General features: G+C 41.5%; 1 protein-coding gene across 1 annotated transcript in view; it reads right to left on the reverse strand.

Moving 5' to 3' along the window:
* Positions 1-15013: 15013 nt before the first annotated feature.
* Positions 15014-20155, reverse strand: part of RNF144B (ring finger protein 144B) — a 61586-nt gene continuing 56444 nt past the window's right edge. Inside the window, exons 6-7 of the mRNA XM_068961052.1 lie at positions 16323-16412; positions 15014-15154 (exon numbers count right to left, since the gene is read on the reverse strand). Of these exons, the coding sequence (XP_068817153.1) occupies positions 15014-15154; positions 16323-16412 (231 nt within the window). The remainder of the gene's footprint in view (positions 15155-16322; positions 16413-20155) is intronic.

Genomic DNA, 20155 nt, shown 5'->3' on the forward strand with positions numbered 1-20155 from the left:
CTGGAATAGAAATGGCACAGACTATTGACCTAGACAGATACCTGTGTGAATTTGTTTTGGCATTTACAATGTACGCAGTACAGAAGAATGAATTCCTCTTCTCTAAACCGTGATGGCCTCAGAAGTATGCAGAGACTAACTCTGATTTTCTAGAGTTGTTAGAGAATACTTGTGTGATCACACATGAAAATAAAGTGGTTGTGGGCACAGAGCTGTTTTCCAATGAAGGTGGCTTTCTTTCCTCTTCCTTTCAATTGTCTATACCTGAGAAAATAAAAAGCATACCCTAATCTAAACAACAGAATCACAATCTCCTACTATATTGAGCCTTTCCTGTGCTAAAAGCAAAACCAAAGTTAAAAGTGAAGTGATAGAAGGAGATTTAATTGTGTTCTGGGAATTCCCCTCACCCCAGTTCAGTTCAGTTCAGTTCAGTCGCTCAGTTGTGTCCAACTCTTTGCGACCCCATGAATCGCAGCACGCCAGGCCTCCCCGTCCATCACCAACTCCCAGAGTTCACGCAGACTCACGTCCATCGAGTCAGTGATGCCTCTCACCCCAACAACCCCACTATTACCTCCTCTGCCAACCCCCAAATTAAAGATGAGAATAGGTTTCTATTTCTAAATGAATGGGATGCTGAGGCATCAATCAGTAGAAACCACTAATGGAAACCTGGCCACTAGTACCCACTCCAAGGCTGTCTGACACATTGGGACCTAATTGGCAGTCTGCTTTAGAGCAGCCAAAAAACATAGTGTCAACATCACAGATCAAAGCAGAGACAAACTTGTTACTGGCCATGCGGCTCTGATTGCCAAAATTAGATAGGCAGGTCTGTGGGTTTTGTTTCGGGACAGGTAAATGTGCATTAACTTATTTAGAGAAAAACCTCTAGAAGACTGTGATTTAGCTTATTTGGACCCAAAACACGGAGGTACAAGAAAAAGCATTCAGAAGAGCCAGCCACTTGGGTGGTCAGAAGGAGAGACCAGCTTATGTTCAGTCTGCCACCATGTATGCTAGAAATTAATTAGTATTCTCTTCTGGGCTTCTATATAATGAGTGACTTGGGCTTTTCAGTAAGAAGTATACCTCAGTGTCAAGCTCAGAAATGTCAATTACACCTAAAAATACTCTTAAATCCATCATTTGTAGGAGAAAACAAAATTTCTCCTTTTACTAAAAATCAGCAAAAGAATTCCAGCATCAGGCTTCCCTAGTGACTCAGTGGTAAAGAATCTGCCTGCCAATCCAGGAGATGCAGGTTTGACTCCTTGGTCAGAAAGATCCCCTCGAGAAGGAAAGGGCAACCCACTTCAGTATTCTTGCCTGGAAAATTCCATGGACAGAGAAAACCTGGCAGGCTACCGTCTAGAGGGTCGCAAAGAGTTGGTCACAACTTAGCAACTAAAGAATTCCAGCATTATGCAGAAATACCTATCCACCAGAATGTAAACGATATTATTAAATGTTCCCATTCAACCCTGTTAATCTTTTTCGTGTCACAACCTCCTAAAAATTATGTAAACCTCTTTCCAGAAAAAAATATATACACGACACAATTTTACATACAATTTCAGTACTGACAGACTTTGTGAGGACTTCGCAGGACCCTCTTGAGCTATATATTTTCTAGATTAAATATTAACCTATTAAATCTATTAAACAGAAAAATAAAACCATTACTAAATGATAGTTTATCACTGTAGGTCTGTCATTACTTCTAATTTATGACAATCATAGCAAATTGCCTATTCCTACAAGGACCTCCAGCTCCCCAATCTAAGACTGCGTGTTCAGTCATCTCTGACTCTTTGTGAGCCATGGACTATAACTGGCCAGGCTCCTCTGTCCATGGAATTTCCCAGGCAAGAATACTGGCATGGGTTGCCATTTCCTCCTCCAGGGGATCTTCCCAACCCAGGGGTTGAAGCCAGGTCTCCTGCATTGCAGGCAGATTCTTTACCAAGCTATTTGTTATAGAGAAGACCTAGTTAGTCTCTGATCATTATATGGAGCTATCCCTTTTTTTTTTTTTCCTCTATAATACTGGGTATTGATTAACAAAAGCCATGCTGGCCAGAATTCTGTGTTCCTCCTCTCTCCTTCCTATCGTCTGTGTTCAGCTGTAATTAGCTACCATGTCCAATGTACAGACAGCAAATGATTTCCATGGGCAAAGGGCAAAAAACTATTCTGAAAAGAATGGGTTAGTCATCCTTCATAAAATAGAATCACTGAGGTAAGTGGTATTGCTACAAGCTTTAGTTCTTCACATATAATAAATATCAAAGTATATAACGTAAGATTACATCAGTTTATCTTATTAGCAGACTGAGTGGCAGCTAAGAAAGGGGAGAGACACACCTCACTGCACTTTCAAAGGGAATTCCTTTCCAAGTAAATGAAAACAGCATGGTCAATTAACTTCCTCAAAGGACTTTCAGAACTCAGTCCCTTTTCCGGTCTTTGTCAAGCTGGTTGTGTACTTCAGTGCTCGGAGCTTTCCCTAAAAAATGGAAAAGGCAACTGGGTTGAAAGCGTTTCTTAAACACTAACGAATTCATTAATGTAAGAAACTCTCCTGTGCCCTCTACTTTCTCGTGAATTACCTAAAGTTACAAAACGAAGTAGAAATATATCTCCCACACAATTGTTCTGCATTCAGCCAGGTTCTTTGATCATGTGCTGTGAATAATTTCTTTTATTCTCTGCTTTGTTCCAAAAAGGACTTAAGGGTAAGTCCTGTGAGTAAGGCTCACATTAACATAACCTTTTCTAAACTGACTCTAGGTAAAAACTGATACCATTTTGTATGGAGGCTTTAAGATTCAACACAGTAATTACATTCAAGTAAGAAAATGATACTATAATACTTTTTAAAAGCATTTATTCTGTAGGTGATGTAACCATCAAAATGCTACTGAATTATATATTTAACATCTTTCTCGTTTGCTTTTTCTTTTTTTTTTTTTAATTCCTTTCTCTGCAGACACTACTCTGGACCAGGTCTTCATTAAATCAGTCAGGTCTGACTCTTTTTGGACTAACCCACCAGGCTCCTCTGGTGGGTTTCTTTCTTCAGCGTGCCATCCTTCTCAAACAGGCTGGGTGTACCCCAGGGGTACCCTGAGAGGTCCTGGAGGAAAAAAGATAAAGGTTTGTTTTTTTTTTAAGAAGAGGCTTTCACTTAGATTTTTTAAGACGAGACTTTCACTTAGATAATTTACGATGTCATCTTCAAAATGAAATCAAAATAATATGGAGCAGATTATTGGACTGTACTTCACCAGGCTCCTCTGTCCATGGAATTCTCCAGGCAAGAGTGTAGCCATTCCCTTCTCCAGGGGATCTTCCTGACTCAGGGATCGAGCCCAGGTCTCCTGCATTGCAGGAAGATTTTTTACCAGCTGAGCCGCCATGGAAGCCCATCCTCCTATCTGGTGATGCCATGCCTAACTTTCTCCCTTATAATTCAACCAACACAGTGCTGTCAGACGAACCTGCTTAAGTGTACCTTTGCACATATCAATCCCTCAAGCTCAGAACTGTTACTCAGCTCCCTGCTATGGTAAGAACCCACCACCTCCTGAGCCTGGCACCCACAGTCCTTCTCTCCTTGTCGTTTTCTGGCTCTCTGTTCTATAAGTGCATTATTCCCACTTAATCAGGCTTGTTATCACTCCCCAAGCCGCCTTGCTCTCTTCGTGTCCCCTCTCTGTGAATGCCCTTGCAATCCTTTGCAATCACAATCCTGACAACCTTTCACAGCCCAGATCCAGGACTGTCAACCAAAAAGTCTCAACAATGTCTGTCCTCCCCTACACGCTCCTCACACATATCTCTGCCTCTCACCTGGCACCTATCAGGCATGAGCCAATATGGTAACTCATCTTTTGATACGTGTTCTTTCTCCTAATCTAAGTCACTTTAAGCAACTGATGGTCACGTTGGTTTATGCAAAGGATACACGTGTTGTAAGGAGAATGGTAACCTAATAGACTTGCTTTCTTCAGTGTGCCATCCTTCTCAAACTGGCTTAGGTGTACCCCAGGCATACCCTGAGAGGTCCGGGAGGAAACAAGACAGAGAAGAGACTTTCACTTAGATAATTTATGATGTCATCTTCAAAATGAAATCAAAATAATATGGAGCAGATTTTAATATGAATGGTAAAGATAAAATTAAAAAGTGACACAGGAGATGTCAAAAAGTTTCTAATCTTCAGTGGTTCACTTTGGACAATGATTTCTGGTCATTGTTTTCCTTCTAGGGGTGAGTTCACATTCTTATATCAGTTGAGGATGTTTATATGGAAATATTTGAGAAAAACCCTGTAGATTATGAATGAGTAATAAGGAAAGACTACAATCATTTCCCTTTTTCCCCTATCATTTTTAAGATGCAATCAACACACATTTTTGTTTTCATTAAAATGGATAATAGAAATTAAGCCTGAAGATTTTTTTCACATCTTTATTTTACTTGCTTGGTTATAATATATTTTGACATCAGATTTAAGTATTAGAAATGAGTTGTAGTGTGACCGTTCTCAAAGTTAAATCTCAAATATTAAATGCCCTAAATGGAAACATTTTGTGACAAATGGGAGTAATCGTCTATAAGAACATCTTACTGTGGTTTCAAGTAATACTTGGAAAAATAAACACATTATCTAAAAACCAAAATTTTAAAGCACTTTTTGAACACTGATTTAACTTTTGTTGTTTTTTTTTTTTTAATAATTATTATTATTTTTGACCACACCATGCAGTTTGCAGGATCTTAATTCCCCAACCAGGGACTGAACCTGGAACCACAGCCGTGAAAGCACTAAATCTTAACCACTGGACTGCCAGGAAACTCCCTAACTTTTGCTTTTTAATTTACTATTTTTGAAAACCAGAAGTGGTTTTGTGTTCTACTTTTGAAAACAAAATTTATTATTTAAGTCTGATTAAACATTTGTTTGTTCCTAAGTAGGTGTGCCCATTCATCCACTAGTCTATCTACTACTCATTCACTCACTCACACACACAGACAAGATACATAGGTAGATATACAGTCTATATACTATCCTATATGCCATCTGTTAACAGGTATGCATATGTACCTTAAATTTAATTCAGTTTACAGAATGTGCCATGTGTACAGGAAACAAAGAGAAAAATTAATCAATACCAAGCAACTGAATGTTGAAAAGAATTCTCAGACTGACACACTCAGAATAAATAGCCTATTGTGTGCTTAAAATGAGAATACTAAGGTTCTGATGGTTTTAATATAAGTACTAGAGGAAACACATGCCTGAAAATTCTGCAAACAACTTTTGTTGCCATCAAGAACTGTAAACAAACCTATGAAGCTCAACCATTGTTCTTTGAATCTGCTTATTTTAAATAAACTTGTATTTCACATGCTTCTGGAGTCATCTACAATTTTGTGCCTGGAAACTTCTTCCAGCGATTACCAGTTCCTTGTCTAATAAGGAGAATTTCCCTTTTGGACCATAAAGAGTTTTCTTTTGGGAACTAAAGAAACCTGAGCACTGAAGAATTGATGCTTTCAAATTGTGGTGCTGGAAAAGACTCTTGAGAGTCCCTGGGACAGCATGATCAAACCAGTCAATCCTAAGAGAAATCATTCCTGAATATTCATTGGAAGAACTTACGCTAAAGCTGAAGCTCCAATACTCTGGCCACCTGATGCGATGAGTTGACTCATTGGAAAAGACTGATGCTGGGAAAGACTAAAGGAGAAGAGGGCGACAGAGGATGAGATGGTTGGAGGGCATCACCAATTCAATGGACATGAGTTTGAGCAAACTCTGGAAGACAGTGAAGGACGAGGAAGCCTGGGGTGCTAAAGTCCATGGGGTCAACAGAGGGTCGGGGCACTACTTAGCGACTAAACAACAATTCATGTGTGAGACTCACAGTGAGTGCTGGTGATCTTTTCCATCTTAACCCAGAACATTAGATTTGAATTGGACCTAGAAAGCAATGGCTTCCAGTTTTCTAGAGGAGGAAACTGAGGCCAAGAAAAATTGTAAATTGTCTGAAGCTGGAAGGGACTGGTAGAGTTATCATACCTCCCTCTAGTCTTCCATTTCCAGTTGGAAAAATGACCATTCTTTTTTTATTCCCAGAGAATTTTTTTCTTTACAGAGGAGACATTTTTTGAGTGACTGTATTGTACTGACCCAAATCTTGATCCTACACCATACTCTTGTGACCCCTTATTTATAACTTAAAACTCTTTAATTTCTTCCATTTATCTGCAGGTGGCATTTGAATAGCATATCAGAAAATCATATCTGAACTTTTTTTTTCTACTTTAAAACATCTAAAGCATCTGGTCAGTATCTATATTCCTGTACTGGTGTGGGAAAAGGGAAGAGGTGGTGACCTTGACTTTAATAGCTGGTTAACTGAAATCCAGTCTTTATATGTCTGACTTGGGTAGAATCAAACTCCAGTACTTCAAGGTAACTATTGAAAGGAGTTGTCCTTCCTGAATCCAACCCAAGATCCAGTCCAATCATGAACCTTCTGAAAGTTTGTTTAGAAAGATGAGATCAGGTTTTCTTCTAAGCCCATGTGGAAAGTCTGCTTCATGTAAAGACCAAGCAGACCTTCCCAGGACGCCAGCCAGAAGCGAAGTTACAGTTAACACCTTGACCATGCTAGGCTTAACTGAAACTTCAGAGCAACAGTTCCCCTTCAGGAAGATAGATATTGCTCTCCACTTTTCCCTGAGTTTGTGGTTTCATCCAGCTGATGCTATCATATCTGCAAACTGCTTGGCTTCACGGGACAGGGAAACAACAGCAAAAAGTTAAATTTCCTATTGAAACTGACAAATGCATTCCTATTGCCCATTTAATTAAAAGTATGGAAGTCAGAAAGATACAGCTGAAGAAGATGTCAAAGAGATCTGAATTATGGGAAGGACTGGACACAGCTTTAAGACAGAGGGCACCACATGGAAGGTGTGAGAAGGAACTCGATTCTGCCAACAACCAGTGAGCTTGGAAGAGACCCCTGAGCCCCAGATAAAAACACTCCTGGGCCAGCACCTTGTTCTTGAAGCCCAGCGAGAGCCGGAGCAGAGAACCAACTACATCATGCCAGATTTCTGATGTACAGAAACTGAGACTAATGGATGTGTTGCTTTAAGCCATGATTTTAAAAATCAAAATAATGCTAAGAGGCCCTGGGCTGGCTCATGCAAGGTGTGGATTCAAATTCTAGTTTTGCTGCCAACCCACTTAATGAGCTTATGCCATATCACCTATCCCCTGAGTCTCTGTGCCAGGAGGAGGGGCATAGTAATATTTACCTCCTAGAACAGCATGAAGAGTCAAGGGAAAATGTGTTTGAAAGTACTTTGCCCACCATGAGGCCTGTTGTAAATGCAAGTTTTTACCATAAACCACCCCCCAGAAAAAGATTCATTGTACAGATGTGCACTCTGCATTTTTCTCTCTGCATCCCCCATTCTAATTGAGCACAAAATCAGCCAAATGCTTGTAGACTATTCGTGAATAAGCAACGTGAAGGAATTTTTTTGACTCTAAAAAGGTAACCTATTTCCTGAGGAAGTCATTCCTCCCTAACACACATTCACGAGCTTGAAATGTATTTCGGGGAACCCCCTCCCAGTTCTCTTTGCTCCTTTGGAACATGGTGGTGCTAGTGGTAAAGAACCTTGCCTGCCAATGCAGGAGGCATAAGAGATGCAGGTTCGATCTCCGGGGTTGGGACGATCCCCTGGAGAAGGGCATGGCAACCCACTTCAGTATGCTTGCCTGGAGAACCCCATGGACAGAGGAGCCTGGCAGGCTACAGTCTATGGGGCCGCAGAGTGGATGTGACTGAAGTGACTCAGCAGCAGCATCCCACTTTTCTCCTTTGGAAAGTGTCTGGCTGCAAACTCGTCACTCAAACTCAGAGCCACAGAACACACTGTACACTGGCTCCCTCCCCGCCCCCTCCTAACAAAGAACACTTAGAAGCACTTTGACATTCATGATCTCAACCTATCCTCCGAAGCCTGAGCTAAGACTGATGAAATGACACCATGTGATAAGCGGTTGGCCCCGCATCACACCACCGGTGAAGAGCAAAGCCAGGCTGGAACTGAAACCACTTATGACAAGGCGGGTGTCTGCCCCCGCAGCCCCACACTGCCAGGACTGGCAGAGGGCAGGGAGGTCAGATGATGTCGCCTGGGGGTTCTATGCACGGGGTGACACAGATTGATCAATCCTCTCCCAACTTTGTTCACGTGCCCTTGTGGTGCATAAGTCCTAGGACCAGGCTGGAATTTGGAACACACCACGTGGGGCAGTGCATGGATTTCTGGACTTGTTTGCTTTTATTTAAACAAACTGGCTTGACTTCAAAAAAATTCAGCCAGGGCTGATGAATAATCAAAAGTCTCAAAACTCACCTCGAGAACATCTTCATGTTCATTTTATTTAAATATGTTCAATAGCATAAATGTCAACCACTCATCCACTCCCCTCAAAAGAAAATATATCCCCTCACATCATGCCAGGTCACTAGGGAACCACGAGATAAAATGGCTAACATCAGACTTAATTTGCTGCTGCTGCTGCTGCTAAGTCACTTCAGTCGTGTCCGACTCTGTGAGACTTCAGAGATGGCAGCCCGCCAGGCTCTGCCGTCCCTGGGATTCTCCAGGCAAGAGTACTGGAGTGGGTTGCCATTGCCTTCTCCACAGACTTAATCTGCTTCTCATCAAAAGCCTGAATCCTCGTTTTAATACACATAAAAAAAGAAAATTGACAAAACTGAAAGACAAACTTTATGCAGAAAATGAAATTCAAGGCACTTCTTTATATAGCTCTGAAATTCATTCATTTCTTTAGCCCTCCTTTACTTGCTTTTGAAACTGCCCGTCGATTTATTTAATGCTAGGCTACAAATCCACTTTAGAGTACAAGTTAATAATGTTAATAGGGAAAGATCTGGATCTGCCTTAATCACTTCTGAATGTCGATTGTAAACATTAAAAGGAACTGATGACAATGTACCTCGCATTTGTGGGGAAGAGGTAAATACTTTGGCTTTTGGAATAAGCACATGGACCCAGCTATGTAGTTCTAGTTCCCATATTAGCAAGTCAGATACATGCCATCGCGCTCTTTCTCTAAGGAATCACCATTCACCTCCTGCCTCCTGCTCTTCTCTCACTGAACCCCAAGCAAGGGACGGGCTGTTCTCAGGGGGTGGCCCTTTGCCCTAGGTATGCTGTCAGACACACCAAAACACAGACTCTAATAAATTCTCTGTAATAGTAAATTCCACTGATACAGATAATTGGAAGAAGAGGACACGCTCTTGGGACTCACAGACTTCAGAGTAAATGCAAGCTCATAATTACCAACTGATGAAGGAACATTTACTTCCAAGGAGTCTGCCATTTTCTTTTTTTTTTGGTCATACTACTTACAGGATCTCAATTCCCCAACCAGGGATCGAACCCAGACTACAGCAGTGAAAGCCCAGGATCCTAACCACTAGGACACCAGGGAGCTTCTCTGACATTCTTTTCCTAACTGCCACTTGTCAATAGTATGACCCCTGGCAGGACATGTACACAAAACCATTGCTTTCTCTATGAAGTACATCCAATATCTGCTCCATTTATTTCATAATACTGTTCTCAAAAGTCCTTTAGAAAGCATATGAAAAAATATATAAATAAAACATACTGTAATTGCTATTAAATTATTCAAAGAAATTAATTTTTTTCTCATAATGTAGAACTGGATGCTATCTTTAGGGTCTAAAAAACTAGATTATCTAACAAATGAAAATAATTGAATTACAGGAAAACCTAATTATAATTCTCCTAACTCACTCGATTCATAATTTACATTGCAATGAATTTGCTGGTTAGGGGATTAATTAAAATCACTGCTGTAAAAAAAGGATTCATTCAATAATTCTTTGGGAATGCAAATTCAAGTTCAGCAAATAATAAGCACATTTTAAAAATGAAATAATGTTCACATTTTGGGAGACGATTAAGCAAATTATGAAATCATAACCCAAAAGTGTTTTTAGGTGATCTTATTGATTTCCTCCAAGCTGAATGTTTAGAAAATGAAATTTGAATTATAAGTCAATTGTAAACCTCTGTACTCAGGTATTGGGTATGTGTGTGTGTGTGTGTGTGTGTGCGCGTTTGGTCACTCAGTCATGTCCGATTCTTTGTGACCCTATGGACTATAGCCCACCAGACTCCTCTTTCCTACTCCAGGGGATCTTCCCAACACAGGAATTGAACCCATGTCTCTTGCATCTCCTGCACTGGCAGATGGATCCTTCACCAAGTCAGATATTGTATGAAAAGCAAATAACATTCAATAAAAAGGCATCAACACCAGTATAGGAATGTGAGCTTCCAGTTTTGCAGAAACACAAGTCCTAGTTGTTAACCAACTTCTGGCACTCAACTTCAGGCTAGTCCTGCCTTGAATACTAATCAAATGGAAATGACCTGAAGTTAACCCTCCACATGTAAACCCTTTCTTTAAAAAATTATAGCAAGGAAACACATTCTTCTAACAGAATTTTAGAAGGTTAGAAGAAGTGCACAGAGCCCAGCACAAATTTAACAGAACTAATAGCTTTGCTGCCTGGCAGCATTTTTTATCACGATCATCAAAGACCTAAGTTATTTTGGTTACTTTTCTGGATAGTAATCAGTGTCTGTGCATTAGTAGTGTGGAATATCACACACACAACAAGAAAGTCTGCAACAGGAATCACAGAAATAGAAAATAGACTCATGAACACAATGAGGGAAGGAGAGAGTGGGATGAACTGAGAGAAGTATGGAAACATATACATTACCATATTTAAAACAGATAGCTAGTGGGAATTTGCTGTGTGACACAGTGCACTGTGACAACCTAGAGGAGTGGGATGGGGGTTCAGGAAGGAGGGAGGGGACATATGTATACCTGTGGCTGATTTATGTTGATGTACGGCAGAGGCTTCTCTCACAGCTCAGTTGGTAAAGAATCTGCCTCCAATGCAGGAGACCCCGGGTTGATTCCTGGGTCGGGAAGATCCCCTGAAGAAGGGATAGGCTACCCACTCCATTATTCTCAGGCTTCCCTTGTGGCTCAGCTGGTAAAGAATCCACCCACAATGTGGGAGACCTGGGTTCAATCCCTGGGTTGGGAAGATCCTCTAGAGAAGGGAATGGCTACCCACTCCAGTATACTGGCCTGGAGAATTCCATGGACATGGTCCATGGAGTCACAAAGAGTTGGACACAACTGAGTGACTTTCACTTTCACAATGGCAGAGGCCAACACAATATTGTAAAGCAATTTTCCTCCAATAAAATTTTTTAAAAAGTCTTCAGTGAGTGAAGGCATCACACTTGCTCTTACTTCTTTTAAGAAACAAGGTAATAAGAGTTACTTCCACATATGAATTTACAGAAGTTGCCTTTTTGAATTCCAAACTTGAGATTTAATAGTGACCCGGTTGGCTCCTTCATGGTAAAACTGAATGTGTCTAGAACTACATACCATAACAAAAAATAACACATTTGATTTCCTGCTCCACATTTATTGGGGCCAGAGAGGCCAGGTGTTTTCCTTTCAAATACTTGGAAAAATATAACACAACACCAATTTCTTAAATACAGAACAAAACTTTCTGGATCATGAATCAACAGAGATGTAATAGCTTATAGATATCCACTGTAACAGTTTCATAAAATGTCATTCATCTAAGGCATTCGGAAACTCTTTCAAACCACACATATACACATATTCTATATACATGAAGGTATCCATTCATGAACAGTTTTTTAGAAGCACTGTGTACGGAAGGCTAAAGTAATACACATTTAGATTCTATATACTTTTTAAGAGACAATTTGGGGTTCTAAGAAACAGTGATTAACATTCAAACCAACATAGATTTTCAAATCTGAATAGGTAAGATTTTTGTGATGCCAGCTACAAGAAAATCTGTACTGTGAATTGTTTGTTTTTTTGAAGGCCTCTTGCAAACTAGAGATTTCAAGCCAGGAGTAAACATTCATGGCATGAACAAACAACACGCCTAAGGTTCCAAAATTTCCTTCCATATGGTTTTATTCCTCACCTCCCTACCTCACCTGGATGTTAAGTTATTCCTTCCAGATGACAATGTGGTGAAGGATTTTTTGAATTTCTGTTTCAAATGGACTACACTACTCCAAACACAGAGATTTTTGCCACGACATCCAAATATCATTAAATAGACCCATATTTCTTCCTAGGACAGACAGAGAATCACTAGGAAAGGACAGAGCTGACAAACAGGAAGGAGACAAGGTTCAACCCTTTCTCTGGCCAGTTATGCAAAACGAAAGCATCAGTCTGTTATCAAAGTTGTCAGCTTTCCCCATTATAAACACAATCTCTAGACTGCCTTGCAGCTTGCCCTCTGATGCACCAGAGATATATTTGGGTTAACCAACCAACCTGTTCCTGTTGATTCAGACAATCCCCCACAACCCAAACCGCTGCACGATTTAAGGAAGAAGTCACCAATTTTCAGGCACTTTTCAACATTTAAAAACTTAAATCCAGTTATTTCAAATCTGTTGGACAAACACTCCCCACTCCCCACAACAAAGTAAGCTAATTCTTTCATAGTATTTCCATGAGAGGACATATTCATAGTATTTCTGTGAGAGGACATATTCCTTCAATTTGCCAAGGAAACAGCATTAATGCTTTCTTCCTCCTTTTCTGCAAATTCCAGAGCTCTGCTTCTGATAACGTAGCACTTTAGGTTACAAGAAATCAGCCCCTGTTTAAAGATTCTTCGTGGATCCAAGCTGGAGAGTATATTAATGTGGGGGAGTACATTGCCACGACTGACATTCTTGATACAAAAATTCAATTTCAGTTGAGTCCCTGTGATCCCCTGAGCAGCTGAAAATGCCCTGTACTATAATGAGGCAGTGTAAAACAAAAAAGTATTCAAATCTATGTCCATTTATATTTATACTGGTACAAAACACAGTGATAGAAGAAGATACTGATTTTTTTTTTCTGAAGTATTTATAGTTTCAAAGGAAAATAAAGACACTATTGAGAAATCTCTAATGAATGATTAAAAATAGTTTGGGATGGGTTGCCATTCAAAAGTTTTCCCAGAGTTCTCATCTATGTTCTATACAAACTGTAAATAAAAATGTACACAACCAACAGATGTATTATACATACACTGGATATCAATGTGTACTTGTGAATGAAAGTTCCTTAATATACACATCCCCACTTAGAATACAATCCATTACATAGGCAAAGCATCATTCTGTAATAACAGGTCAGGGATAGCAGCAATACGATAGTCTAGTTATCCAGTGACCTCAGAAAATATCCTAGGTCCTGATGTGATACTCCAAGCTTCAGAAAGAGGCATCCACTAATATTTAATACAGTTCTCATGAAGTACCAGGCTCCTTTGCTAATGGCAATTATAGTAAAAGGTACTGTCTTTTCAAAACTCGTTTCTTCAAAATCTGACTGGATGGTACAACAGGAAAAATAAGCCACCATGAGGTGATACAAACACAAAGTGTTAAAGATACAGAAAGTATGGGCGTTTTGTTTCTCAGATATTTTTTGCTATCTATCAGTGCCCTGAACACACAAAAGGTACTCAGATCACCCGAACAGATGCTGAAAGCAAAGCTTTGCTGGGAAGAGGGCTGCTCTGAACTGTGTTCGAAAATACACAAATAATTTGATTATCAATCTGTGTTTTACAAACTGACATGGCACATCATACTGAGTACTGCTTTAAGAGTTATGAGTCGAAACCTTTGGGTAACTTAATGCACTTGTAACCAAAATTTACATATATAATATGCAAAAAAAATTAGGTTGATTTATAATAAACCATATTAGTCCCAGAAGACAGAATGGGTTTCAAGTAAACACATATTTTGTGTGTACTATTGGAGATATCCATTCATGCCCAATGGATTCAAACTTTAGTTAAGCGGCAAGTTACATAGATTCTGGATATATCTATGACTTTAATATTCACTCTTGGTGTGTGCTTGTAGGTCCAATTCTAAATCTGTTGGGCACATGAACAGAGAGCTCAAGAAAGGTCCCTGATACCTATGATCACGATTTTGAATCTCTGCCACTTTACCCAAACTTCATATTAAACAATCCTGCAGACCACCGCTGCCGGCAAAGTAGATCACCCGAGGGAGAGATGCTAAATCAGACCAGATGATTTCACCTGCTGCAGCCCTTTTCCTGGGAAGGGCCAACTCCCTTGGCATAGCAGTCTCTCTGGCTTGAAGCTGAGATCACACAAGAGAAACCTATTGTGTTTCTGCCAAGTTACTGGCGAAATCAGCACGCCCAGCAACCGGCAGAACCACCATATCAACTCCCAAGATAAGCGGCCCTCTTATAATTCTCATGAGAATAACAATTCTTACAAGAATTTCCCCTTAAACAGTCTTATTCTTCCCCTCCTACAGGAGGTTTTCCTCATGCTTCTTGTGACGGTCAAATCAACCCAGGACAGACTCTGGCTTCTCAGTAAGAGTGTGTGTCGTGATGATTGGCAGCACATTTATTATACCGAGTGTTCATTCAGGCTTCACAGCTTTGGTTGGAAGTTGAACAGTCCACTGGGGAAGCCTTTGAATGATAACATGATGATGCGTTAGTTTCTCCTCATCAACCCAGAGCTTCTCAACACACTCCACAGACACAGTCTGGACTGTTGAACCCGGGCTCTCTTTACACAGGAACACACACATGAGTGCTTGGCCTTTATGGATGCCAAAGGTGGGCAGGCGAGTTCAAAGTCTGGACACAGAGGCACTTCCAAAGTTTGGCAGGGAGGAGGAGGTGAGTTCATTAAGTGGGGTTTTATCACTGCAGTCTTGTATAACCCAGACACCTGTGGCACATGGACACAAACTGAGATCTTTAGGTTGTGGATGGGTCGTGCTTTTTCTTCTTGCCCCGGCAGGACTTGCAGACACAGCAGATGATGCACGGGGAAGCCAGAAGCAGCAAGGGCGAAGTCACCAAGGCAATGATGCCCAACCCCACGAGAATCCCGACCACCTGGAAATGTAGAAGAAAAGCCTATTTCAGCACGTCAGTCTTTCTGTGTATAAACTCCACCGTCAGCTGTGGACTGTTCTTGCCCCCTGCCAGAATTTCATAGATTGAAACTCTATAATCTCTAAGAGGAGGAGGATGTGTGGAAATGGGAACCTTGGTAAGCAATTAGGATATGAGGGTGGAGTCCTCATGACAGGATTAGCGCCCTTATAAGAAGACACACAAGAGAGCTGGTTTCTTCTCTACTCTCTGCCATGTGAGGACACAGTGAGAAGAACGCCATCTATAAGCCACAAAGAGTGTTCTCATCAGAACCCAACAACACTGGCACCGGAATCTCAGACTTTCAGAGTTCAGAACCATAAGAAATAAATTTGTGCTTTGAGCCTTCCATGCTATGGTCATTTGTTACAGCGGCTTAAACTAAGACACCATCTCAGGCACATGAAGCAGTTACAATTATGAGACCTTGCATCCAGCGTCCAGCAATGGTCTAAACTGGATATAAACCATGGAGACTGCAAGGACAAACCAAATGCTAACAGGCTCTGGCGCAAGCTCAGTGGGATCACGAACTGTTGGTGTTGGCGGCCTCTCTACTTGTTTCCTCAACAGTCTCAGAGGAAATGTTAACATCCTCAGAGGGATGTTAATAACGGCTACTAGGCTATGAACACCAACTTCCTCAAAAGGAACATGAAAAACTCTTAAAAATAAATCAGGACTCCCTTTGAACCTGCCACGTAAACACACAACAGTATGTACAGAGGCTTCCAAGCCCCAACACAGCTCACGGGATTTTAAGACCTCTGTCTTTCATAGCAAGCATGCCTCAAAGGGCTCTAGGGAATTCACTCCACCAGTTTTTTTTTTCAGGACGAATGAGCTTTCGGCTTTGCCCTTATTCTGCTGGAGTTTTTCCTATAAGGTATTAACAGAAAAACCTGAACAAACTTTTGGGCCAATCTGATTCTTGTCTCTCTGTCACCCTGACTCTCCACTTCTCTAGGAGACTGGGCTCATGGATTAACTTCAGGGCCAGAAGTTCCTCAGAACCTCTCAGGCTTGGATGCGTAAGAAGGGAACAGAGGGGGTGAAACTGAGTCGGTGGGCTTTTCAACCCATTCAAAGCCTGGCTTCTCTTATGCTCCCTCTAAGGTCAGGGTACCTGCGTTCGGTTCCACATCACTGAGGCTCTCGAGTGGCCAAGCTTATTCCTACACGGCCCTCTGTCATAGTGTCTGAGGAAAATGTCATTCTGAAAAACAAAGACAAAGGTTTTGGTAAACACACAGTTTTTGAATGGAAAGATGGGTACTAAGCCCATCAAATCACCTCAGTGGATAAAATTAATGATGGCCTCTAAGAACTCCCAAGTGACAATTCTTAGATGATAGCAGTTTTATAAATCATTGCATGAAAACATATTATAGTCCCTGAGACTCTTTATTGATTCTAAATAAGATTAACAACCTGACTGATTATCTTTGAAAGGTAACTCTAGTAGAAGTGCAGTATGGAATGAAAGGACCTTGAAGGAGACAGCTAAAAGGCTGTCTTCTTTTTAACATGCCAGTGGCTGAGACAGACAAGAGGTTAAATACAGTCATGCAGAATTATGTAGGTAACTAACGGGATGGGGAACCAGGGAGAAGAAACCCCAGATGAGGAAGAAGCACTGGGTAGGAGGCAGGGACTTTGATGAGGGAAGGGACACACAGAGAAGGATTTTGTTGGAAAGACAACGGCCAGAGTTTGGTCGTGTTGAACTTGAGACATGCAAGCAGTGCTGTTCAAAAGGCAGCTGATTTCACAGATATGGATTTCTGGGAAGAGACTTGGGAACCAGTGTCCTTGGGCTGAAGAATCCACAGAAGTAGATGAGATTACCCAGGGAGAGGGTATAGAACACACATATTTAAGAGCAGGCCAAGGGGAATACCTGTCTCCCTAACCAATACGGATCTTCTCTTGCCCTTGGTACTTCTGTTTCTCAGGCATTCAGACTTGAACTGGAATATACAACATTGTTCTCTGGCTCTCTGAGCTTTGAAGGACACCACTGGTTTTCCTGGGTCAACCAGCTCATGACAGCTGCTCATGGGAGTTCTCAGCCTCCATTATTACCATGTGAAAAAATCCCTTATGCTAAATCCCCAGGAATCAATCTATCTATCTACCCACCTATCTGTTCTACTGGTTCTGTCTCTCTGGATAACTTTGACATTATAATAAAGTGACTATTCTACATGAATTCGGGAGAAAACAAAAGAATACACCAAGGAAGAACCTGGAAAGGAAATTGATCATTGGCCAGAAAGGAAATCAGAGGAGATGGTCTCATTGGAACGGAGGTGATCAAGATGTCAAAGGCAGCAGAGAATCCAGGTAAGGTGGGGGCTAAAGTATCCATTGGATTTTACCCAAAAGGAATCTGTCAAGGCCTTGAGAAAACACAGTCATTGTCTGGCTATCTGAGTCACTGCAATGACCGGAGTGTCAACAGCTAGAGGTGATTACTCAAAAGAGCTTGGCTCTTTTGAGGCTTGGCTTCTAAAGGAAGGAGAGAAACAGAACGGCAGCAAGGGAAAGCTACAGGCTTGAGAAGTGTTACTTGTTTTTAAATGAGACATAACTGAGTCCGTGGGTAGGTTAGAGAGCAGGGAATGGAAGCTGAAGTCATAGGAGAGAGAAGACAGAACCGAAGGGGATAAGTCTCTGAGGATCCCAAAGCAGAGGATGAAGACTATCTTATCCTCTGAAACAGTGGAGATGAGAATCAAGGTGGGAAAAAACCCAACTCCCCACAGCAAAACTCAAAACCACTCTTTTTGGTGTTGGTCTCAGGCTTGGCTTATGGACAATCCCCCTTCCCCTAGACCGACACTCTAAAACTTCCCTATAAACAAAGACCAACACCATCATCTGACATGGAACACTTGGCTACAGAAACACATCGTGACCCACAAGCCAACGGTCCCTGGCTAAAATCCAAGAAAATGAGACCTCAAAACACAATGACCAGACGATGCTGTGTATCTAGCAACCTCATGTCTATACCATTTCACCTCGAGCACCAGAACAGTCCCAGTGACAACACTGTGTTCTCTGCAACACCACACCCAGCACACATTTCAGCCAAAGGATGGAGCGATCTGGCACATACATTTATTCCCCTAGGCTCTTGCCTCCTAAAGAGAACCTCATGGGCTCAACCTCTGCGTGGATGTGAATCCTATTAATATGCTGGTTAAACCTGAAGGGGAAAAAAGGGGATTTGTTTTATTTGTAAAGCATGAGGGGTACACAATCAGGAGTCATACCCTCATCCAGAGTATCACTCGTTTGGAATTAGGAGATGTCTCAAATATCAAACATTATTAGAATTCAAACTTAATTGTAATTCAAGGGGTTATAATAAATCACATTTTTTAATAGAATGAACACCTGTCTGTCAACCTGAGTCATGGAGATTCTAGAGTCTAAAAGGTCAAATTTCTCCTCCCCAATGCATATGCCTTCCTGAAACCCTGACATCAAGCTGATTAAGATTCTTACTCATAGATGTCAGCCTACATAACTTACCTAATTTTTAGTTAAAAACCAGGCATGTGGTGGCCAGCATGCAGGCCATGTTAACTGCACTCACTGCTGCTGCTGCTGCTAAGTCACTTCGGTCGTGTCCGACTCTGTGCGACCCCATAGACGGCAGCCTACCAGGCTCCTCTGTCCCTGGGATTCTCCAGGCAAGAAAACTGGAGTGGGTTGTCATTTCCTTCTCCAATGCATGAAAGTGAAAAGTGAAAGTGAAGTCATTCAGTCGTGTCCGACTCTTAGCGACCCCATGGACTGCAGCCTACCAGGCTCCTCCGTCCATGGGATTTTCCAGGCAAGAGTACTGGAGTGGGTTGCCATTGCCTTCTCCAACTGCACTCACTGAGTATGTATAATACTAAAGACCAACGCAAATTGAATTGAAGCAAACAAAGCAATTAAAGGGTTTCCCTTGTGCCTCAGCTGGTAAAGAATCCACCTGCAATGCAGGAGACCTGGGTTCGATCCCTGAGTCGGGAAGATTCCCTGGAGAAGGGAAAGGCTACCCACTCCAATATTCTGGCCTGGAGAATTCCATGGACTGTATAGTCCATGGGGCACAAAGAGTCGGACACAACTGAGAGACTTTCACTTTCAAGCAATTAAAACAAAAAATTGAGAAAAGAATAGCCACCCATCCAACCATGACTGAGGGCTTACACCGATATGAACATATTTTAAAGGTCCAAATTGCCAAAACAGGGAATAACTATAAACAAACTGCCAAAATAGGGGATATCTAAAGGGGATATCACCGCCAACTGTAAAACACTAGAATTGAAAACAACAGAATTCTCACCAATTCTTCACATTACCTTTTAACTCTGAGGTTTCCATTAGCCTCAGCACGGGACTGAATGGAACTGGACCTGAACTTGAGAAGACATACCTCACAAACAGCGGGGAAAAGAACAATTAGACCAGATCCCTTATGTGAGAAGGGAACCCTGGGAGAGCAGTAACAATCTTGCTGTCACACTCATGAACGAAATAGTAATTAAGAGACGCTACCCATCTAAATGGCTTTTCTCCTTAAATTAAAGAAGAAAAAAGCAATCTAATTGTGACAGGCAAAATAACTGCTCCCCTAAAAACGTGCCGTGCTGTGCTCAGTTGCTCAGTCGTGTTCTTTGCAACCTCATGGGCTGTAGCCCAGGCTGTTCTGTCCATGGAATTTTCCAGGCAAGAACACTGGAGTGGGTTACTATTTCCTACTCAGTGGATCTCCCCTAAATATGCCAATGGTCTATTCCCCAAAACATGTGAATGTGTTACCTTACATGGCCGAAGGGATTTTGCAAGTGTGATTAAAGACCTTGAGATGGGTGGCGGGGGCGGGAGGGCGGTGATTAGCCCTTATTATCCAGAAGGGCATGATCTAATTACATGGGTCCTTAAAGGCAGAGA

The sequence above is a fragment of the Capricornis sumatraensis genome, chromosome 22 (genome assembly GCF_032405125.1).
Source record: "Capricornis sumatraensis isolate serow.1 chromosome 22, serow.2, whole genome shotgun sequence".
NCBI lineage: Eukaryota > Metazoa > Chordata > Mammalia > Artiodactyla > Bovidae > Capricornis > Capricornis sumatraensis.